The sequence below is a fragment of the Pipistrellus hanaki genome, assembly GCF_964339955.1.
Source record: "Pipistrellus hanaki genome assembly, chromosome: X".
Lineage (NCBI taxonomy): Eukaryota > Metazoa > Chordata > Mammalia > Chiroptera > Vespertilionidae > Pipistrellus > Pipistrellus hanaki.
Window position 1 is genome coordinate 21,604,686 of NC_140524.1, and position 17,748 is coordinate 21,622,433.

The window sequence follows — 17,748 nt, forward strand, 5'->3', positions numbered from 1 at the left end:
TTAATGTAATTTCTTTCTATTCCTAATTAGTTGTGTGTTTTTTTTAAATAAAAAAGAGTGTTAAATCTTGTCAAATGCCTTTTCTACATCTATTGGAATGATTGTGTGATTTTTATCCTTTGTCCTTTTAATGTGGTGTTGATTGATTTTCATGTATTGAACTATTCTTGCATCCTAGGGATAAATCTCACTTGGTCATGGTGTATAATCCTTTTAGTATGCTGTTGAATTTGGTTTGCTAGTGTTTTGTTGAGGATTTTTGCATCTATATTAATTGGGATATTGGCCTGTAACTTTTCTTTCTTTTTTTTTTTACAATTGAGATAACATTAATTGATAACATTATATGAGTTTCAGATGGACAATACTATATTTTTTTTCTTTTTTCTTATTGTTGAAACTATTACAGATGTCCCTTTGTTTGTTTTTCCCATTGACCTCTTCCACCCCGCACCAGCCTTTCCCAGGCCTTCACCACTCTATTATCTGTGAATACTGTAATTTGATATCTGTATACACTATAATGTGCTTACCACCAAAAGTCTAGTTTCCATCTATCACCATATACTAACCTTTACCCATTTTGCCCTATCCCACCTTCTTCAATTCTGGTAACCATCAATCTGTTGTCAGTATCTATGTGTTTGTTTTTGTGGTTTTTTTTTTTTGTTTTTTGTTTTTTGGCTTGTTTCTTTTTTAGTTTTATTTTCCAAATATGAGTGAATTTCACAGCTTTTGTTTTTTCTTTTTTAAAAATATATTTTATTGATTTTTTACAGAGAGGAAGGGAGAGGGATAGAGAGCTAGAAACCTCGATGAGAGAGAAACATCGACCAGCTGCCTCCTGCACACTCCCTACCGGGGATGTGCCCGCAACCAATGTACATGCCCTTGACCAGAATCGAACCTGGGACCTTTCAATCTGCAGACCAACGCTCTATCCACTGAGCCAAACTGGTTTCAGCTGTTTTTCCATTTGACTTATTTCACTTAACATAATACTCTCAAGATCCATCCATGTTGCAAATGCCAATGTTTCCTCTTTTTTATAGCTGAGTAGTATTTCACTCTATCTATCTATCTATCTATCTATCTATCTATCTATCTATCTATGTATCTATGTATCTATCTATCTATCATCTATCTAGTCACATGTTTTTTTACCCAATCATCTGTTGATGGACACTTTGGTTGCTCCCGTGTTTTGTGAAAAGTTATTGTAAATAATGGTGCTATAAACATGGGGATGCAGATATCTTTTCCAGATAGTGATTTTGTTTCCTTTGGATAAATACCCAGAAAAGGAATTACTAAATCATATGGTATAATTATCTTTAATATTTTGAAGAACTTCCATACTGTTTTCTGTAGTGGCTGCACCAATTTACATTCCCACCAACAATGCACAAGTGTTCCCTTTTCTCCACATCCTCCCCAATACTTGTTACCTCTTGTATTTTTTATGATAGCCATTCTAACATATGTGAGGCGATAGCTCATTGTGGGTTCGATTTGTATTTCCCTGCTGATTAGTGATATTGAACACCTCTTCATGTACCTGTTGGTGATTTGCATGTCTTCTTTGGAAAGATGTCTTTTCAGTTCCTTTGGCCATTTGCTAATCTGATTGTTTCTTTGCTATTGAGTTGTATGAATCAGATTTGTGATTTGCAAATATTTTTTCTCATTAATAGGCCATCTTTTCATTTTGTTGGTTTTTTTTGCTGTGCAGAAGCTTTTTAGTTTGAATAGTCTGATTTGTTTATTTATTTTTTTGTTACTTGTGCATTTTCTAAGTACTGGGCTTCAGTTTCTTTGAATTTCCAAGTTGTTTTTTCTCTATCTTTGTGTTTCTAAGTATTCTTTTTAAAATAGAGTCTGAGTCTTTAGCTCTCTCAACTGTAATCCTGATATTATACTGGAGTTCTATTGATGTGGTGGCAAGGTGTGCTGGAGGGGATGCAGTCTATAATGTTATAAATAAATTTAATTTTTAATGGACCTGTGTTCCTGAACTTTGACCTCTAGAAATATTTCTTAGCCTTTCTTTTTCTCCTTTCATTTATGACAGGAAGATGAGAGAGAGTTGGAGCTGGCCTCTTGTGCCTTCCCAAGTTAGGTAAAGCTCTGGCAAGCTAGATTCTCTTGGAGAGCAAGCCTTTGTTATGGTGAATGTTCTAGGAGCTTTTCACAGTTCTTTCTCTTCTCTGAACCACAAGGGAATTTTTCTCAGATTTTTACCATGAGAACCTGAGATGCAGAACCCACAAAAGTGTTGGGGTCCCCAAGGCTGGGTTCCTGGAAGTTTTTAATTGTCAAGCTAGTTAACATTCATACTCTTGCAATTCATCAAAATTACCATTTGTGTTTTCTTATCAATTATTGTCTCCAGTGGCTTCTTCTGAGGGAAACTGATCTCAGCTCTAATTATCAGTATTTGCCTGTCTTTGCAGATTTAAGGGTGGTGATTTTATTGTAATTTCAATTCTCATTGAATCTAAAAAAATAAATTTTCATTTTGCTGAGTGTTTTTTTTTTCTTATTACGAAGACAGCAAGGATGCCTTTTAAGCTCTTTACACGGCAGAGCTGGAAAAAAAACAACAAAACAAAACTGTTAATATTAAAAAAAAATTTTAGTGGTTATTTTGAGGCTTTCCATATGTATCTTAACTTGTTAATATCTACTTCATGTTTACACTAATGTAATTCTAATGAGATACACAGATGTTACTCCTAGTAGCTGTCTCCTCTTTCCCTTTTGTGGCATTGTTATATATGTTACAAGCACAATAATACATAGTTATACTGGTAATGATTGTTTAATATACTTTTATATCTACAAATGAAACTGGGAGAAGAAAGGAGAGCAAGGATATATTTATGTCATTTTAAAAATTAATATTCTTATTTGTTATTTGGTTATCATTTCTGTGGATTTGAGTTACTATCTGGTATCATATCGTTATTCCGATAGAACTTTGCTCCCAACCACCTCCATTGTACTTGCCTTTGAAAATATTTTACATTTCTATAATATATGCTATAGGTCCAACAGTACAATTACATAATATTACTTTATAATATCGTTTTTATATCAGTTAAGAGAAGGAGAAATATATATATATATATAAAATTGCATGATTACTTTTCATAATTGCATGATTATCTTTACTGGTATTCTATGTTTTTATATGTTGATTTGTATTAACATACGAATTTACTTGCTTTTATGCTGTAAGTTGAATATTTCTTGGAAAGTGGGTCTTCTAGCAAAGAATTCTCTCAATTTTTTATTATTTGAGATTGTTTTCATTCCATTTTTTTTGCAAGATACTTTGAATGGATACAGAATTATTGGTTAATAGCTTAGTTTTTTCATTACTCTGAGTATGTCATTCCACTGCTTTCTAACCCCCATTAATTCTGATAAAAATTAGTTATGAATTTTATTCAGTTTTCCTAGCCCATGATGAGTTGTTTTTCCTTTTTCTTTTTCTTTTTTTCAAGATTTTCTTTTTGTCTGTCCTTAAGCATTTTTACTATAATTTGTCTGTGGATTTCTTTGCATTTAATCCTAGTTGGCATTCATTGAGCTTCTTAAATGTGTATATTAATATTTTTCTCGAGTTTTGGAAATTTTTAATCATTTTTTCTATTTATCTGTTTCATCTCTTTTTGGTACTCTCATCATGCATATGTTGTACTTAAAGATGTCCCACATTTCTCTGAAGCTCATTCATTTTTCTTTATTTTTTTCTCCCCCCCCCCAGATTGTATTATCTCTGTCATTCTATCTTTAGGTTCATTGATTCTTTCTTATGCCAGTTGAGATATATCATGGAGAACCTCTAGTGAAAATTTAAAATTCAGTTATTGTACATTGTAACTCCAGAATTTCCATTTGGTGCTTTTAAATAATTTCTCGCTACTCTCTATTTGATAAGACACTATCATAGCTTTCTTTAATTCTTTAAGCATAGTTTCCTTTTTTCCTTAACACATTATAATTAATACTTTGAAGTTTTTATTAAATCTGACATTTTGTCACATTCACAAATCATTTCTGTTGTCTTTTCCATCCCAATCTGTGTATGGATCACACATTCCTGTTTATTTTTTAAAAATCCACACTTGCCAAGAATTTAGCTTCATCAACTCAGAATTGAAGCTGATGAGATGTGCTAGTGAGATCTTTTATCCTTGAATTGGGATCTGAGGGGAGAGAGAGGACTGTCTTGGCCACACTGGCCTGGAATGGAGCTTGTGTCAAGATGAGCTGGAAAGAAAGGAGAGTGGGAGATAGCAGGTCATGGCTCAATGCCTGAACTCTCCCTGTTCTGAGTTTCAAAATATTTTCTTCAATGTGTTTTTTCATTCATCATATGTCATTAAGACAATTTCCAGAGACTTAAAATTGTTTTTTTCTATGGTTTCCACCAGCTATGCTTGTTTCATTGGGAAACAGGTCTATGGAGCATCTCATGCCACCATACTAAAAGTAAAACTTCTTACCATTTCCTTTTAAGCTCCTTTGTGCCACTCCTTGATCTCAGTGTAATTTTTGTTTTACCACTTTAATATTGTTTCAGTTTACAATTCTTCCACCTAGAAGTTTTATTACCCAAAGTAATTCACTTACTTCTAATCTGTAGTTTCCTCACTTGTAAAATGAGCATAAAATCACCTACTTTGTAGGGTTGGTATGAGGATTAAATGAAATAATGTATACAAAGTCTATAGCATAAAGCACAAGGTAGTTGTTGTTACTCCCCGTTTCTACTTTATTCGCCTTCTATCAGCTTCTAATTATTTTTTTTTGAAAAAAATGGGATATTTCAAGTACACATTCAGCTTAATTATAGCTGCAATTGGAGTCATGTGTATATTTTCCAATATTTCCTGCTTCCCCCTCCCTCATCAGAGGGAACCACAGTCTTGAATTTGTTTTGATCATTTCCAAGAATGTTTTCATACATCACAACCTATCTTCAATAAAGAAAAAATGCTTTAAGGGCATTTTTCCTGTGATGGGTGCATAAACATCCTGTGTGTATAAGGACAGATTTCTTAATACCAATAAAAAGAGATACCCACAGTTCTTTTTTTCCTTTTAGTCCGAGAACAGCAATTTTGGATAAATATCAGGAAGAAATGGTGTACCTCAAACAACAGCCTTTTGTAGTATTTAGAGATCTTTCTGTGGTAACTCTGTGTGCTAAAATGTTACTGACCAAATTTATCCATATTATGAATTTAATTTTATAAATAACAATAGAGATTTCTTCTAACTTTATGATTTAAAGTGTGTTACATTTGTTAATTTTTGCTTAGTGATTTTTTTTTTTTAGATTTATAATATCCTTAGAAATGGAAGAAGATTCACTGGAATCTCTTAGAATTGAATTTTTTTTTCCATTTTTTAATTAAGGTATTATATGTGTACTTATAGAATTTAATTTTTATTTACTGGTTTATTTACATGTAATAGGTGAAAATTCAATGATAATATTGTACTTGGGATTTTCCTCAGATGTGCTTCTAATATTATCTCAGCTATTTTACAAGCATCTTTAATTTATGCTGGCATACTAGAGGAAAAGCATAGCTGAATAAAATTCACAGAAAATTCAGATGAAAATCCTGTGTTAGCGGAAGTTTGAAGATGAAATAAAGACATTGGTGGATTTCTGTTCCTTCCCTGACAAATTGTAAGCAGGAAAATCACTCCTGGCCTGAGCAGACCAGTCAGTTGAACTGAATCCTTTTGGCCTGCAGGTGGCAATATCATACCAGAAATTAGTGTGGCAGCTGGCAATGAGAAAGCATGTGCCTTAACACTGTATGATTACCTGTTGGTGCCTTATAAAAAAATGCAGTAATGTATCATCTGAATTTGGATATATAAGCAGACTCCAGTCGTGGTGTGTTCGCAGATTTACATATATTTGAATAGCTGCCCTGGTCTTTTACTATCCCTTGGGTGAGGTCTTTTGGGATTTCCCCCTTTTCTCCCCTTTGGCTTGCTGTTGTAGCTCATGTTTCTCTTTTTACAAAAATACCCACTTTCTTCCCATGCTTCAGTGTGGTGTCCATTCTTTGCATGAGGGAGAAGGACCTGGAGTTAATAGAGAGGAGGAGATATTTGGTGCTAAGACAGATCTGTGTCTATTGCAGCAACTACCATAAAAACCACAGTTGTATTTTTTTTTGTACTTTTCCTCTTCTTAGTTTTATTAACTCTCTGTTACTACTGTTGTCAGCAGTGAAGACTAGGAAAAACTCAAAGAATGGTGTCCTTGCTTTGGGAACAAGGAGCACAGGAAAAAAGCTGAGATTAGATTCTGTTCTGTTTCTGTCTTTGAGCATCCAAGGAAAGGAGAAAGTGAGACTGGACACAAACAAAATATGGTGGGGACAAAAAACAAACAAACAAAAAACCCCCCAAAAACAGCAGACAGCCTAGTCTCTGGGACTGGATAAATGAAAAAGGGCTAGTAGGTAACTACTCAACCCTATATCGCGGCCTTGGAATTTTCCACTGGCCAGAGGCCAGGGCCTCCCAGATCCTCATGTCTCACCTTACCTTTCCAGGCCACAGTGATTCCCATGAAAGGCTGGTATGGAGAGGAAATAAATATCTGATCCTTTTCTAGCTGTTCTAGGTAGAGTTATTATTATTCAAAGTAGCAATCTTATGCAGAGGTTCCACAAAAACACAGGTACATGATATGGTTAAGCTCTGTAGTTATATTACAATGTAAGATAGTTTTCTTGAGCTTTCAGCCCAACCCAGAACCTCATCCACCATGAATTTTATGAGATAAATATATGTGGAGTTTCAAACGAGGTTTATACATTGAGAAATGCTTCTGTTGTGTCATATCATACATATAGAACATGTTAAGCTTGACAAGAAAGTCTTAACTCACATTTCAAACAAGCTGTATAAAATTAAAACTGCATTTTAAAGACAGATTGTTCTTTGGGATGATATACAGGGTGGGCAGAAGTAGATTTACAGTTGTTCATATAGAAAATAATACAATAATTAATTAATATTAATACAAGAATAAACTCTGTGTGTCTCATACTCACAACTGTAAACCTACAGTAACCTGTATTGATTCTTGTGTATATTAATTTGTATATTAAATTTATTTGGCTAAATGAAAATGTACATTTTATAATCTATTTATCATAAAAGACAGTTGCTTTATGAGATAGCTTTGTTCTTTTGTTGTACTAGTATAATGTTCTTTTCTTTTTTAAATTTTATTTTTCAATTACCGTAGTAAAATATATTTTTTATTTCCAATAACCAGTGTTCTCATTATATTGAAAAATTTAAAAGCTTTTTATAATATTTAATAAGCCTAGAAGTTAAAATATGCATGGGAAGCAATAACAGCGAACACATTACATTTGCTTTTATTTTTTGTATCACTTATATTAGAGTAGAATGTTGAGGATATGCGCAGTTACTTAGTCATGGAAAGAAAAAAGTAAGACTTGTTTAGTAAATTGAAAAGAAATTAGGAAAGTGATTTTCTCTAAATTACATTTCTACTCAAATGCACTCTCCAAGTCCCAGTTATTTTCCTAATTATATTTTATATTCCATGAATTTGTAAACCTCTTTGTGCACTTTATGCTTTTGGTTGGAAATTAAACATTAATTGAATTTCAATTAAAAATGTAGTTTTTTAATTTTATGTATTAAAAATGTAGTTTTAAAAGATGCTATTTTTAGCAAGGCATTTGCCTTGAAATAATAATAACAATGCATCTAATGACTACTTTAAAATTTATAAAATACTTTCCTATACGGAGGCAGTTGGTGTCTTGGAAAGACCTGAGGCTTTGACTTCACATTTGGGTATGAACCCCAACTTAGCCATGTACATGCTGTTACTCATTCTTCTTGAGACTCAAATTTCTCATCTGTAAAATGAGGATAACACCTGTGTTGAAATGTTGTGAATTTATAATAATAGAAGCATAATATGCTAATTAGGCTAGACGACCTTTCAGATGAAGCCGAGGCTGCAAGGGGAGCCCGGGTCCTGGGTTCCAGAGGGAAGCCAGTGCTGGCAGCTGGGGGAAGGAAGGCCTACTCTCGAACGAATTTCGTGCATCAGGCCTCTAGTATTAAATAAGAACCAATGTATGCAAGGATCTTAGCATGAAATAGTAGCCTTACAAACCCCAAGTATTTAATCTTAATAATTGTAGTAGGAAGTAGGTTTTATTTTTATTTTACAGATGAGTCATCTGAGGCTAGGGCACTGATCCAGGGTCACCAGATCTATTGTGGTTTTGTTGTTGTTGTTTGGTTGTTTTAATTGAAAATCCATTATTATTATTTTTAAATTTTTATTATTAAATTTTCTAGGGTGACATTGGTTAATATGATCATATAGGCTTCAGGTGTAGGTTTCTATGTTACAAGATTTGTATCTTGCACTGTGTGCTCACAGCAAATCTGTTTTATGACTCCAAGTTTTGGGCACTTCTCTCCCTTCAGCTGCTTTTGGAGCAAGATTGCAAAAACTGCTAAAATAACATTAATTATTAAATATGACCACTCAGATGTGATTTACCTTTCCTTAAGGCAGCGATTCTTAGTCCTTTCCCCCCTCTGACACACATGTGATACTCAAGGACGCTGAGACATTAGCTGAAGCTCCATCCTTTTCTCTCCTGTTAAAAAGAAAACATAGAAGGAGAATGTCTGTTAATAGGGATAACCTGTAATCCACACCATTCTCAACCCTCCTAGTATTTAATAATGATAACAAGTTTCATTGAACACATTTCACAACTTATTGCAGTGCATCACAGTTGGGGACCACTGGATAAGATGTGTCCTAGGGACAATAAGTAGTTGAGGATTTCTCTTGGTGATGAAAAAGGTTGGTGGGGCCAGTAAAAGTCTAAAAAAAGTTAAGGCATGATCTCATAGGCAAGCAGAGGTTCTCGAGCAGAAAAGCAACGGGATTAAAATGATGGTATTCAGAATAGTTCAGAAGTGAAAAAGCCTAGAAGACCAGTTGGGTTATTGAAGTGAACCAGATAAGATAAGAATGCCTGAACTAAAGCCGTGGCAGTGGGAGTGGAAAGAAATAAACAGATACAAGAAGACTGAGAATATTCTTTATTCTTGTTGATGGTTTCTTTTGCTATAAAAAAGCCTTTTATTTTGATATAGTCCCATTTGTTTATATTCTCTTTAGCTTCCATTGTCCTAGGGGCAGTATCAGTGAAGAAGTTCTTTTGGCATATGTCTGAGATTTCTCTGCCTGTGGATGCCCCTAGTATTTTTATGGTTTCCCATCTTATGTTTAAGTCCTGTATCCATTTTGAGTTTATTTTTGTGTATGGTGTAAGTTGGTGATCTAGTTTCATTTTTTTGCATGTATCTGTCCAATTTTCCCTATACATTTTTATTTATTTTTTGAATATGTATGGGCAAGCAAAGAGGTAAAGGAATCAAGTGATATACAGAAGTTTCAAAATATGCTTTAGTTAGGCAGTAGGTGTTCTTTAATTATATTTTCTGTAAATGTATATTAAAATGATCTTGCAGCCTTGGGACTCAATATCTTGTTGGTGAAGACAACCCACAGGGTGCTTAAATGGCAGAGAAAGTACAAGCTGAGACTAAATCATTTACAGGACATAGTTAATAAACTGTTAATATACTCTCCTTTAGTTTTAACCAAGTTGTTTGGATCCTAGGCTAAGTGACTTTATAGTTAGGCATACAAACAGGCTGCTATCTGAATTTAGTTCTTGATTCTGGAACAATATAAGTGGGTGCTCCAGTAATAGGGAGCACTTGGTGAGTTGCTACGCTTGGCATCTGACCAGCCAATAGCTAGGATGTTTGAAGCAACAAGTAAATAGCTATTAAAACCTCATATTAAGGTCATCTGATAGACTGTATGCCCTATTCCCATGAATGCAATCTCCTTATAGGTAGGAATTTCTGTTTTGTTCATTGTGGTATTCCCAGCAGAGAATGGAGCCTGTTGCTTAGCAGATGCAATAATTGTTGGTTGAGTAAATGAAGCCAGGGTTCTTGAATGTCTGGCTCACCACTGTAGCCCCAGTGCTCCGTGCAATGCTGATTGCATAGAGGAACTGAATGAAGGTTTTTTGGATTAAGTTAAAATGAAAGGGACAGCATTTAGACTAGTGAAACAAAATTTTATTTGGTTTTATGTTATGTGAAATACATTAAATAATGTTCAGTTTTTTCCCCCCATGAAATATGAAGCAGTAACAAATTTGTATTTGTCCTTTTGGTAGTGATGAACTGGAGCAATTTATGGAAAATCAAGGTGCATCCAGCCCAGGTATCCTCATTTTAACAACAAGCCTCAGCAAACCATTCATGAGACTGGAGAAGTATGTTACTCTTTTGCAAGAGTTGGAACGGCATATGGAGGTAAGGGAAGGTGAGCTTTTTAAAGCTCATGTATAGATTATGGGGCTCTGCTCTTGGAGGAAATTGTCAGTCTGCTTTCAAACTTAGCCTGACTGCAGAATTCAGAAAAAGCCTTAGTTTCCAAATTTTCTTGACCCAATCTCCCCTCTTCCCAGACTTTTGGTTTTCCTTTTTGTGCAGCAAGATAAAGGGGCATTCTTTCAAACCCCCCCCCCGAATATTCTTTACTCTTTATGCATTTGTATTTATTTTTCCCCCCAGCTTTATTGAAGTATAATTGACAAACAAAAATTGTGTATATTAGGTTATACAACATGATTTTCTTAAGGTGTATAATGTGGTGATTCATTATACACAAATCTTGTGGAATGATTACCACAATCAAGTTAATGAACACATCCATCATTTCACATAGTTACCAATTTTTTTTTATACTGAGAACTCTTCAGATCTACCCTCTTAGCAAAAGTATACAATACAATGTTATAAACTATAATCACCATGAACTTATGATATCCACTCTTTACTATTAAATATTCATGATCATTTTCTTTCTCCTTTCCCCCTCCCAGCCTTGGTCCTGTTGCTTCCCTCAAGTCTCTGCTAACTTGTTGACTTAGGTTTTCTTCTGCCCTTTCATCTGTAGATGGTGGTTCAATCAAAATCGTCCAGGAAATCTTCTGTTCTGGTATATGAACAACCTTATTGTGAGGTACAGGCAGGAGTATTTATCTCTAGAGCTCTGTGGTCATTCAGCTGCCCGACTTTGGATTATAATGGAAGATTCTTGTATTTCCTTAAAGATTAATAAATGGGGTCAATATTGTTTATCTCTCTATGCATCCATACATCAAGATCCCCTCACATTTTTGTTTATAAACTTACAATGAACTTGCCACAGCTGTAACATAGCCATATGTTTTCTAAACAGTGAGATTTCAATGAGGCCTGATAATTGAATTTTTATTTATTTATTTTTTTTACCAAGAGCCAGGCACTCTTATTAAAAAAAACAAATAACGGGATAGCTTCTTAAGCTGCTCTTGAACATGGGGTTTTGAGGTGTGGGTGGAAAAGGAGGGCCTCCTAGGGGAGGCTGCACTCACCCTACTTGCTCTTCCTGTGTCTGGGGGAAAGGTTTGAGGTTTTAAAGGGTTTGATTATCTCTAAAAAAAAAAAAAAAAAAAAAGTTGCATACTGCTTGACTTGTCAGCATTTGTAAGGATTGAAAACATTTACTCTGAGCAAAACCACATTCTCAGGTTATTTGAACTGCCGGAAAGCTGGAGGCAGTGGGGAACTAGTAGTAAAGCCCACTGGAATGAAATTTCAGTTAGGGCTTGGAAAGGTGCTGACCTCCGGATGTCTTTCTAAAAGCTTAAACAATTTGATGAACGGTTTGAGGTTTGCCCCTCCTTGCTTATCACTAAAATCCAGAAACTAGTGGCCTCAGTTTCTGTTACTGCTCAGTGCTGAACTACGAATATACACTTAATTCAGAGAGAAAAATCCCTAGATCTCCTACTGCCTGGATCCTCTATCTTGGCCTTCCTTGTATCAGAGCCCATTTCGACTCCTGCCTCCATTTGCTGTCAGTTACCTGTCTTGGCTGCCTTCCATTTTCCACCATCAGATAATACACACCCTTAGCACTGATTCACCACCAGTAAGACACTTAATCCAGCTTTCTGATTGTTTAGTATGGCTGATGGCTAATGGAAGAGTAGAACCTGAACTTTACAGCTGATTTGGGTAAGGATAAATTTAAGTTAAAAAGAATACAACCTTTCCTTTCATTAAACAATGCTGGTTTGGGCTTGGGTCAGACCCCTAGTCTGTTCATCTCTCTATTTTATCACCCAAGGCTGGTCGTGCAGCAGATTGTCTTCCCATTACTCCAGCGGAATTGCAAAGGTTAGGTACATATATACCCCCAATGTTAGATACATATCTATACTTCATATAACCCCATATAGGTGTATATCTACCCGTAAATAGCTCTATTTTTTCTATATAGACAGTTATGGAGATGTGCAGTTTTCAAAGCAATTTTTGAAGCTGTCCACTTTTGGGGGTTGTAAATACTGTGGAATTGCAGACTATATGTAATAACCTTGCTTAAGACGGCATACATGGTATAAAACTTGGATACCCCCCATTTGCCATTTGAGTCTGCTGAAAGAAAAGAATAAGCATTTTAGGAGATGAGATTAGATTGATTTTTCTCTTAACCACCACTCTGTTTCCATTATTCCCTATCTATTGTCATTTACTAACAATGTGACTGATACCCCCAAACAATTATTACTTATTAACAGCAAAAAAGAAAATGTTAACTTTTGCTTTTATATTTGTGGTTTTCAAATATAATTATGTGTTACCAGCCATCTTCATATCTTTAAAAATTTTTTTAGTTTTATTTTAGAGAGTGGAAGGGGAGAGGAGAGAAAGAGAGAGCATAACATTGATGTGAGAGAAAAACATCTATTGGTTGCCTCCTCCATACACCCTGACTGGGGATTGAACACACAACCTTTTAGTGTTTTGGTGTACAGACAACACTCCACCAACTGAGCCACAGTGGCCAGAGCTTAAAAATTGATTTGTTGCTCCACCCATCCATGCATTCACTGGTTGCTTCCTGCATATGCCCTGACCAGAGATCAAACCCACAACCTTGGTACATCAGGACGATACTTTAACCAACTGAGCTCTCCTGTCAGGTTTTCATTTCTTAATCACCTAATAATTGGTGGTGCTGAGATTGCAAATGCTCAAATGTGTTTTTTTTTTTAATTTTTACATTAGCATACATTAAAATTGACTTTTTTCTTTTGATGTCAGTTTTATGACTTTTAACACATTCATAGATTTGTGTTACTACTGCCACTATTGAGATACAGAACAGTTCCATCACCCCCCAAATTTCTTCTTTTTATCTCTTTTCAGCCACACCTTTCTCTCACCTCTAACCCCTGCAACTGCTGATCTGTTCTCTTTTAATATTGTTTTAAAATGTATTCATTTAATAGGATACACATCCAGATCATCAAGATGTTCTGAAAGCCATCGTAGCATTCAAAACACTCATGGTAGGTGATGCTCTAAAATTATATTTCTCCATTTTTTTGTGCTGTGTTTCTAAACGAGTAATTTGTGTGTGACATTTCTTTCCTTACGAAAAGGTCTTTAGAGTGGAAACAATAAGCTTCAGTGACAGTATTGCTGGGATTGATTCATTTAAACTTGTCTTCCAAAAATCATGCTTACCTAAGAAAGGTTGCCAGTCTGAGGGTATAAAGCACTCACATTTGAAGTCTCTGCCACATTAAGCATTGCTGTGTAGGTGGGGGGTTTCCTTTAGTCTCTGTCTTTACCCCTGTGTTGCTCACCTTATGTTGGTGCAACTTGTTCACCGACTGACATCAATACTAGATTCATCTACGTATGCCAAAAGGTGTGAGTCTATTCTTTGCATATGAAAAAAAATTCTTCATCAAATCTAAAAGGTAAAAAACCTACTAAAATACAATTGCTTTATATAGATTGCTATCAAATGTACCTGTAATCTTATATCTTGAGCATGATAGCTAATGACTTCTTGATACTAACTGATGTAAAACCACTTAGTGGCATTTTAGGAGGAAATAAAACATTATTTTGGGCAACTGACTAAGTTAGCTTCAGTTGAGACATTTCTGTAGCATTCTAAGTGACTGAGATTAATGTTTAGTTATTGATTCTTGTTATAAGGTTGTGATGCAACATTCACTATCACCTCGTTTTTAATGCTTTTGAAAGATCAGTACCTGACATGTCCATGGTTAAACAGAAAATTGAAGACCAGAATAAGGAATTAGGTTAAAATTGCTGTTATGGATAAAAAACAATCTAATATTGGCAGCTTTACACAGTTCAACACATGTTGTAAAACTTGCTTTGATGGTGATACTATATTTATTTGCACTATAGATGGTTCAAAAATATATGTACAATGAATTTATTTCTTCAAGTTTCCAATTTGCTGAAAGGGACAGCATAATTTTATAGAAAACACATCCAAAAAAACTGACATTCATTTGCAAACCATGACATAACTAATCATATGCTTATTTTTACATTTAATTTATAATAAATACTGTTAAATTACTCTAAGATAATTTCACACTTTCTGAAAGAAATGGTGTGTGTGTGTGTGTGTGTGTGTGTGTGTGTGTGTGTGTGTGTTGTATTGTATTTATATCCCACCTATTGCTTCTTGGTTTGTATTTTTCATTTGTAATCATGAAATTCAGGTGTGTTTCTTTTTGTCCAATCCTTTTAGGATTAAAAATTTAGTATTTTTAATAGAATTTACTAGTAGTTCCTAAATATAATTTAGGGTAGTACATATGTTTTATTATAAAATTAGTTTGATTCACTGTGGCATAAAGAATTAAATTTTCTCTTTTTCTGTCACTTATTTTTATTTTTTAATATATTTTTTTTTTATTGATTTCAGAGAGGAAAGGAGAGGGAGAGATAGAAACATTAATCAATGATGAGAGAAAAATCATTGATTGGCTGCCTCCTGCACACCCTCCATTGTGGATCAAGCCCACAACCTGGGCATGTGCCCTGACTGGAAATTGAACCGTGGCCAGTAGGTTCATAGGTTGATGCTCAACCACTGAGCCATGCTAGCCATGCCTGGAGTCACTTTTTTTTTTTAAATTAAGATGTTACTTGATTGGAAACTGAGCATGTATTAGAAAAATAAAATTGCTTTGTAATTAAAGCACTATTTATGCAGGTAGACAAGATTGAGAGGAGCTAGAACAAGGACATCATCCAGAAGATCTGAATATACCAATTGGTCTCCTGGCTCTGTTTGATGTGATTCTGCTACTTGTCTTCCCATACTCCTTGCAGGGAAGGAGAAACAAGCTCCTTCCTCCATTGTATCTTCATATTTTGGCAAGATGAAAAGTAGCTCTTCTTCAAAAGACTTTTGGGGACTCAAGGCTAGAAATTTAGAGTAGTGGATTTTTCCATCTGTCAAGACATCGGTGATGGGATTCATGTGAGGAATAGGAACTCAGTGGAAGTCTATGAGACTCAAAAGCCACATCTTACTTTGGTCTTGTTTTAGGTGTGTTTCATAAAAATTTCTTTTCCTCTGCTTTCCTTCTATAGGGACAGTGCCAAGATCTAAGAAAACGAAAACAGCTGGAGTTGCAGATACTTTCTGAACCTATTCAGGCATGGGAAGGGGAGGATATTAAAACATTGGGAAATGTAATTTTTATGTCACAAGTAATGCTACAGTACGGAACATGTGAGGTAAGATATTTCAAATCTCAACACCATTCTTTACATCTTTCATATTTTTCTTCCTTTATTCTTCAATCAAGGTCAAATGCTCGAACATTCAAATAAACTGAGCACCTATTATTTGCCCAATACTGCTAGGTGCTATGGGAGAGAGGAAGACAGAACACACATTGTTCTCTGCCTTCAAAGAATTCCTTAAGAATAGATTAAAACACAAATTGCAAGTAGAAAACAAACCAAAATAGTCAATGGCAGTTTGTGCAACCTGAACAATAGATTCTATTGAAGTTCAGAGAAGGAAGAGAGTAAGAAGAATATTTTATGAAGATAAGATTTGAGGAGGAGGGTTACATAGAGGGAAGGAAAGGATTTTATAAGGTAGATGTCATTTTTATTGCAGAAGAGAACATGAAATGGTCTTTTTTTTTCTACAGCACAATGAGAAGCCAGTCTGTTAGGAGCAGAGGAAGCATGTTGGACAGAGTGAAGAAGTTGATTGAGTCAGAGTCAGGTTATGAAGAACCTTGGATGTCAGACAAGAATAGTTCACATTGACACAGCAGGCAATAGGAAACTATGAGACTTTGGTAGTAGAGAAACATAATGAAAGGGATATTTAATCTGACAACCGTATATGTCAGATAAGATGGAGGGGGTGGGGCTAGAAACAGAACGTGTAGCTGAGTTGGAAAGTGATAAGTAGCCCCGATGAAGGTAGTGGTGGAGAGAATGAAACGTAAGGGGCAAATCTCAGGCATGTTTAAAAGGGAGTCTATAGGAAGTTGTGACATATGGGCTAGAGGAGATAACAAATGTAATTTAGACATGTTAGCTTTCAAGTGACTGTAGGTATTCAGGTGGAAATGTCTTGTTGGTAGCTGTTAAAATAGTATAGAAATGTGGGTGGGAGATCAGAGTTAGAAGCAGAGACTTAGATGCCTCTGACAGATGGGCCTTTCAAGGAAGTAAATACCCAGAGAGAAGTACAGAGGACTGAAGATGTATTATGTCTTTTAGGAAGAGGGCAGAGTAAGGGGGGAAGGTTGATTATGTCAACTGGTATGATTTATCTGGTGTTAGAATTGCCTTCCCACTCTTAAAACATCTTCCTATGCTCCCTGACAGGTCTCTGTCAGAGATTCATTACATAGGGTTAATAAGCAATCTCATTTAAAATGTAGATACTCCTCTGGGGGGAGGTATATGCAGAGAGTTTATTAGAGTTTCACATCTTTGGATAAACATCTTCGATGAAGGAAGGAAGAATCACTGCTTGAACGAAAAGACAAAGAGGAAGATAGAGGAGAACTGGGAGAGTGTGAAGTCATGTAAATTCCAGGAAGAGAATTTGAAAATGGCCAAGCTGAGTGCTATAGAAGGTTCAGAGGTCAAGGAGCATGGAGACCAAGAAGAAGTGATTGGATTTTGCTAAAAGAAGTATTGATTACTTTAAGAGAACAAAGCAAGTAGGTAGGGATCAATAGGGAGAACATGAAGGCAGCAAAACTCAACCCAGTTTTCCCCCTTTCTTATCTGATTAAAATTTAATGCAGGGAAACATTATCTATTTGTAGACCAGTGAAATATAACAAGAAGTATTTTATATAAGTAGTCACAGGGGCAAGTGAAAGCCCATTATGATAAGAAATGTGCATATGTTACAAACAAAAAGAAAAAGCTGATTAAATAGGCGAGGCTGCTGGAAGAAGGAGATGAGATATCTTTAGAAGGAAGCCAGGCAAGAGAAAGATGTGGAAGGATGGAAAGCCCTTTTTAGAAGAGTTAGCTTCAAAAGGTTGCTCTTTTCAAGTGGGAAGAAGGTGATGGAGATAGGTATAAGAATAATTGAAGCTAAGATGAATGGACATGTAAGCTGAATGTAATTACTTGCATCTACTAATTGCATATCTGTTTAAAGGAATTCAGAGAAATCCTGTGTAAAATTTCCTTTAGTGCCATTAAAAAGTATTTACTTCTTTTTGT

General features: G+C 35.2%; 1 protein-coding gene across 4 annotated transcripts in view; it reads left to right on the plus strand.

Annotated features, from left to right (window-relative positions):
* Positions 1–17,748, plus strand: part of ARHGEF6 (Rac/Cdc42 guanine nucleotide exchange factor 6) — a 130,968-nt gene that overhangs the window by 93,521 nt on the left and 19,699 nt on the right. For all 4 annotated transcript variants that reach the window (XM_084870207.1, XM_084870206.1, XM_084870209.1 and 1 more), the window contains 3 exons: positions 10,314–10,452; positions 13,485–13,544; positions 15,628–15,774. In XM_084870207.1, the coding sequence (XP_084726333.1) occupies positions 10,314–10,452; positions 13,485–13,544; positions 15,628–15,774 (346 nt within the window). The remainder of the gene's footprint in view (positions 1–10,313; positions 10,453–13,484; positions 13,545–15,627; positions 15,775–17,748) is intronic.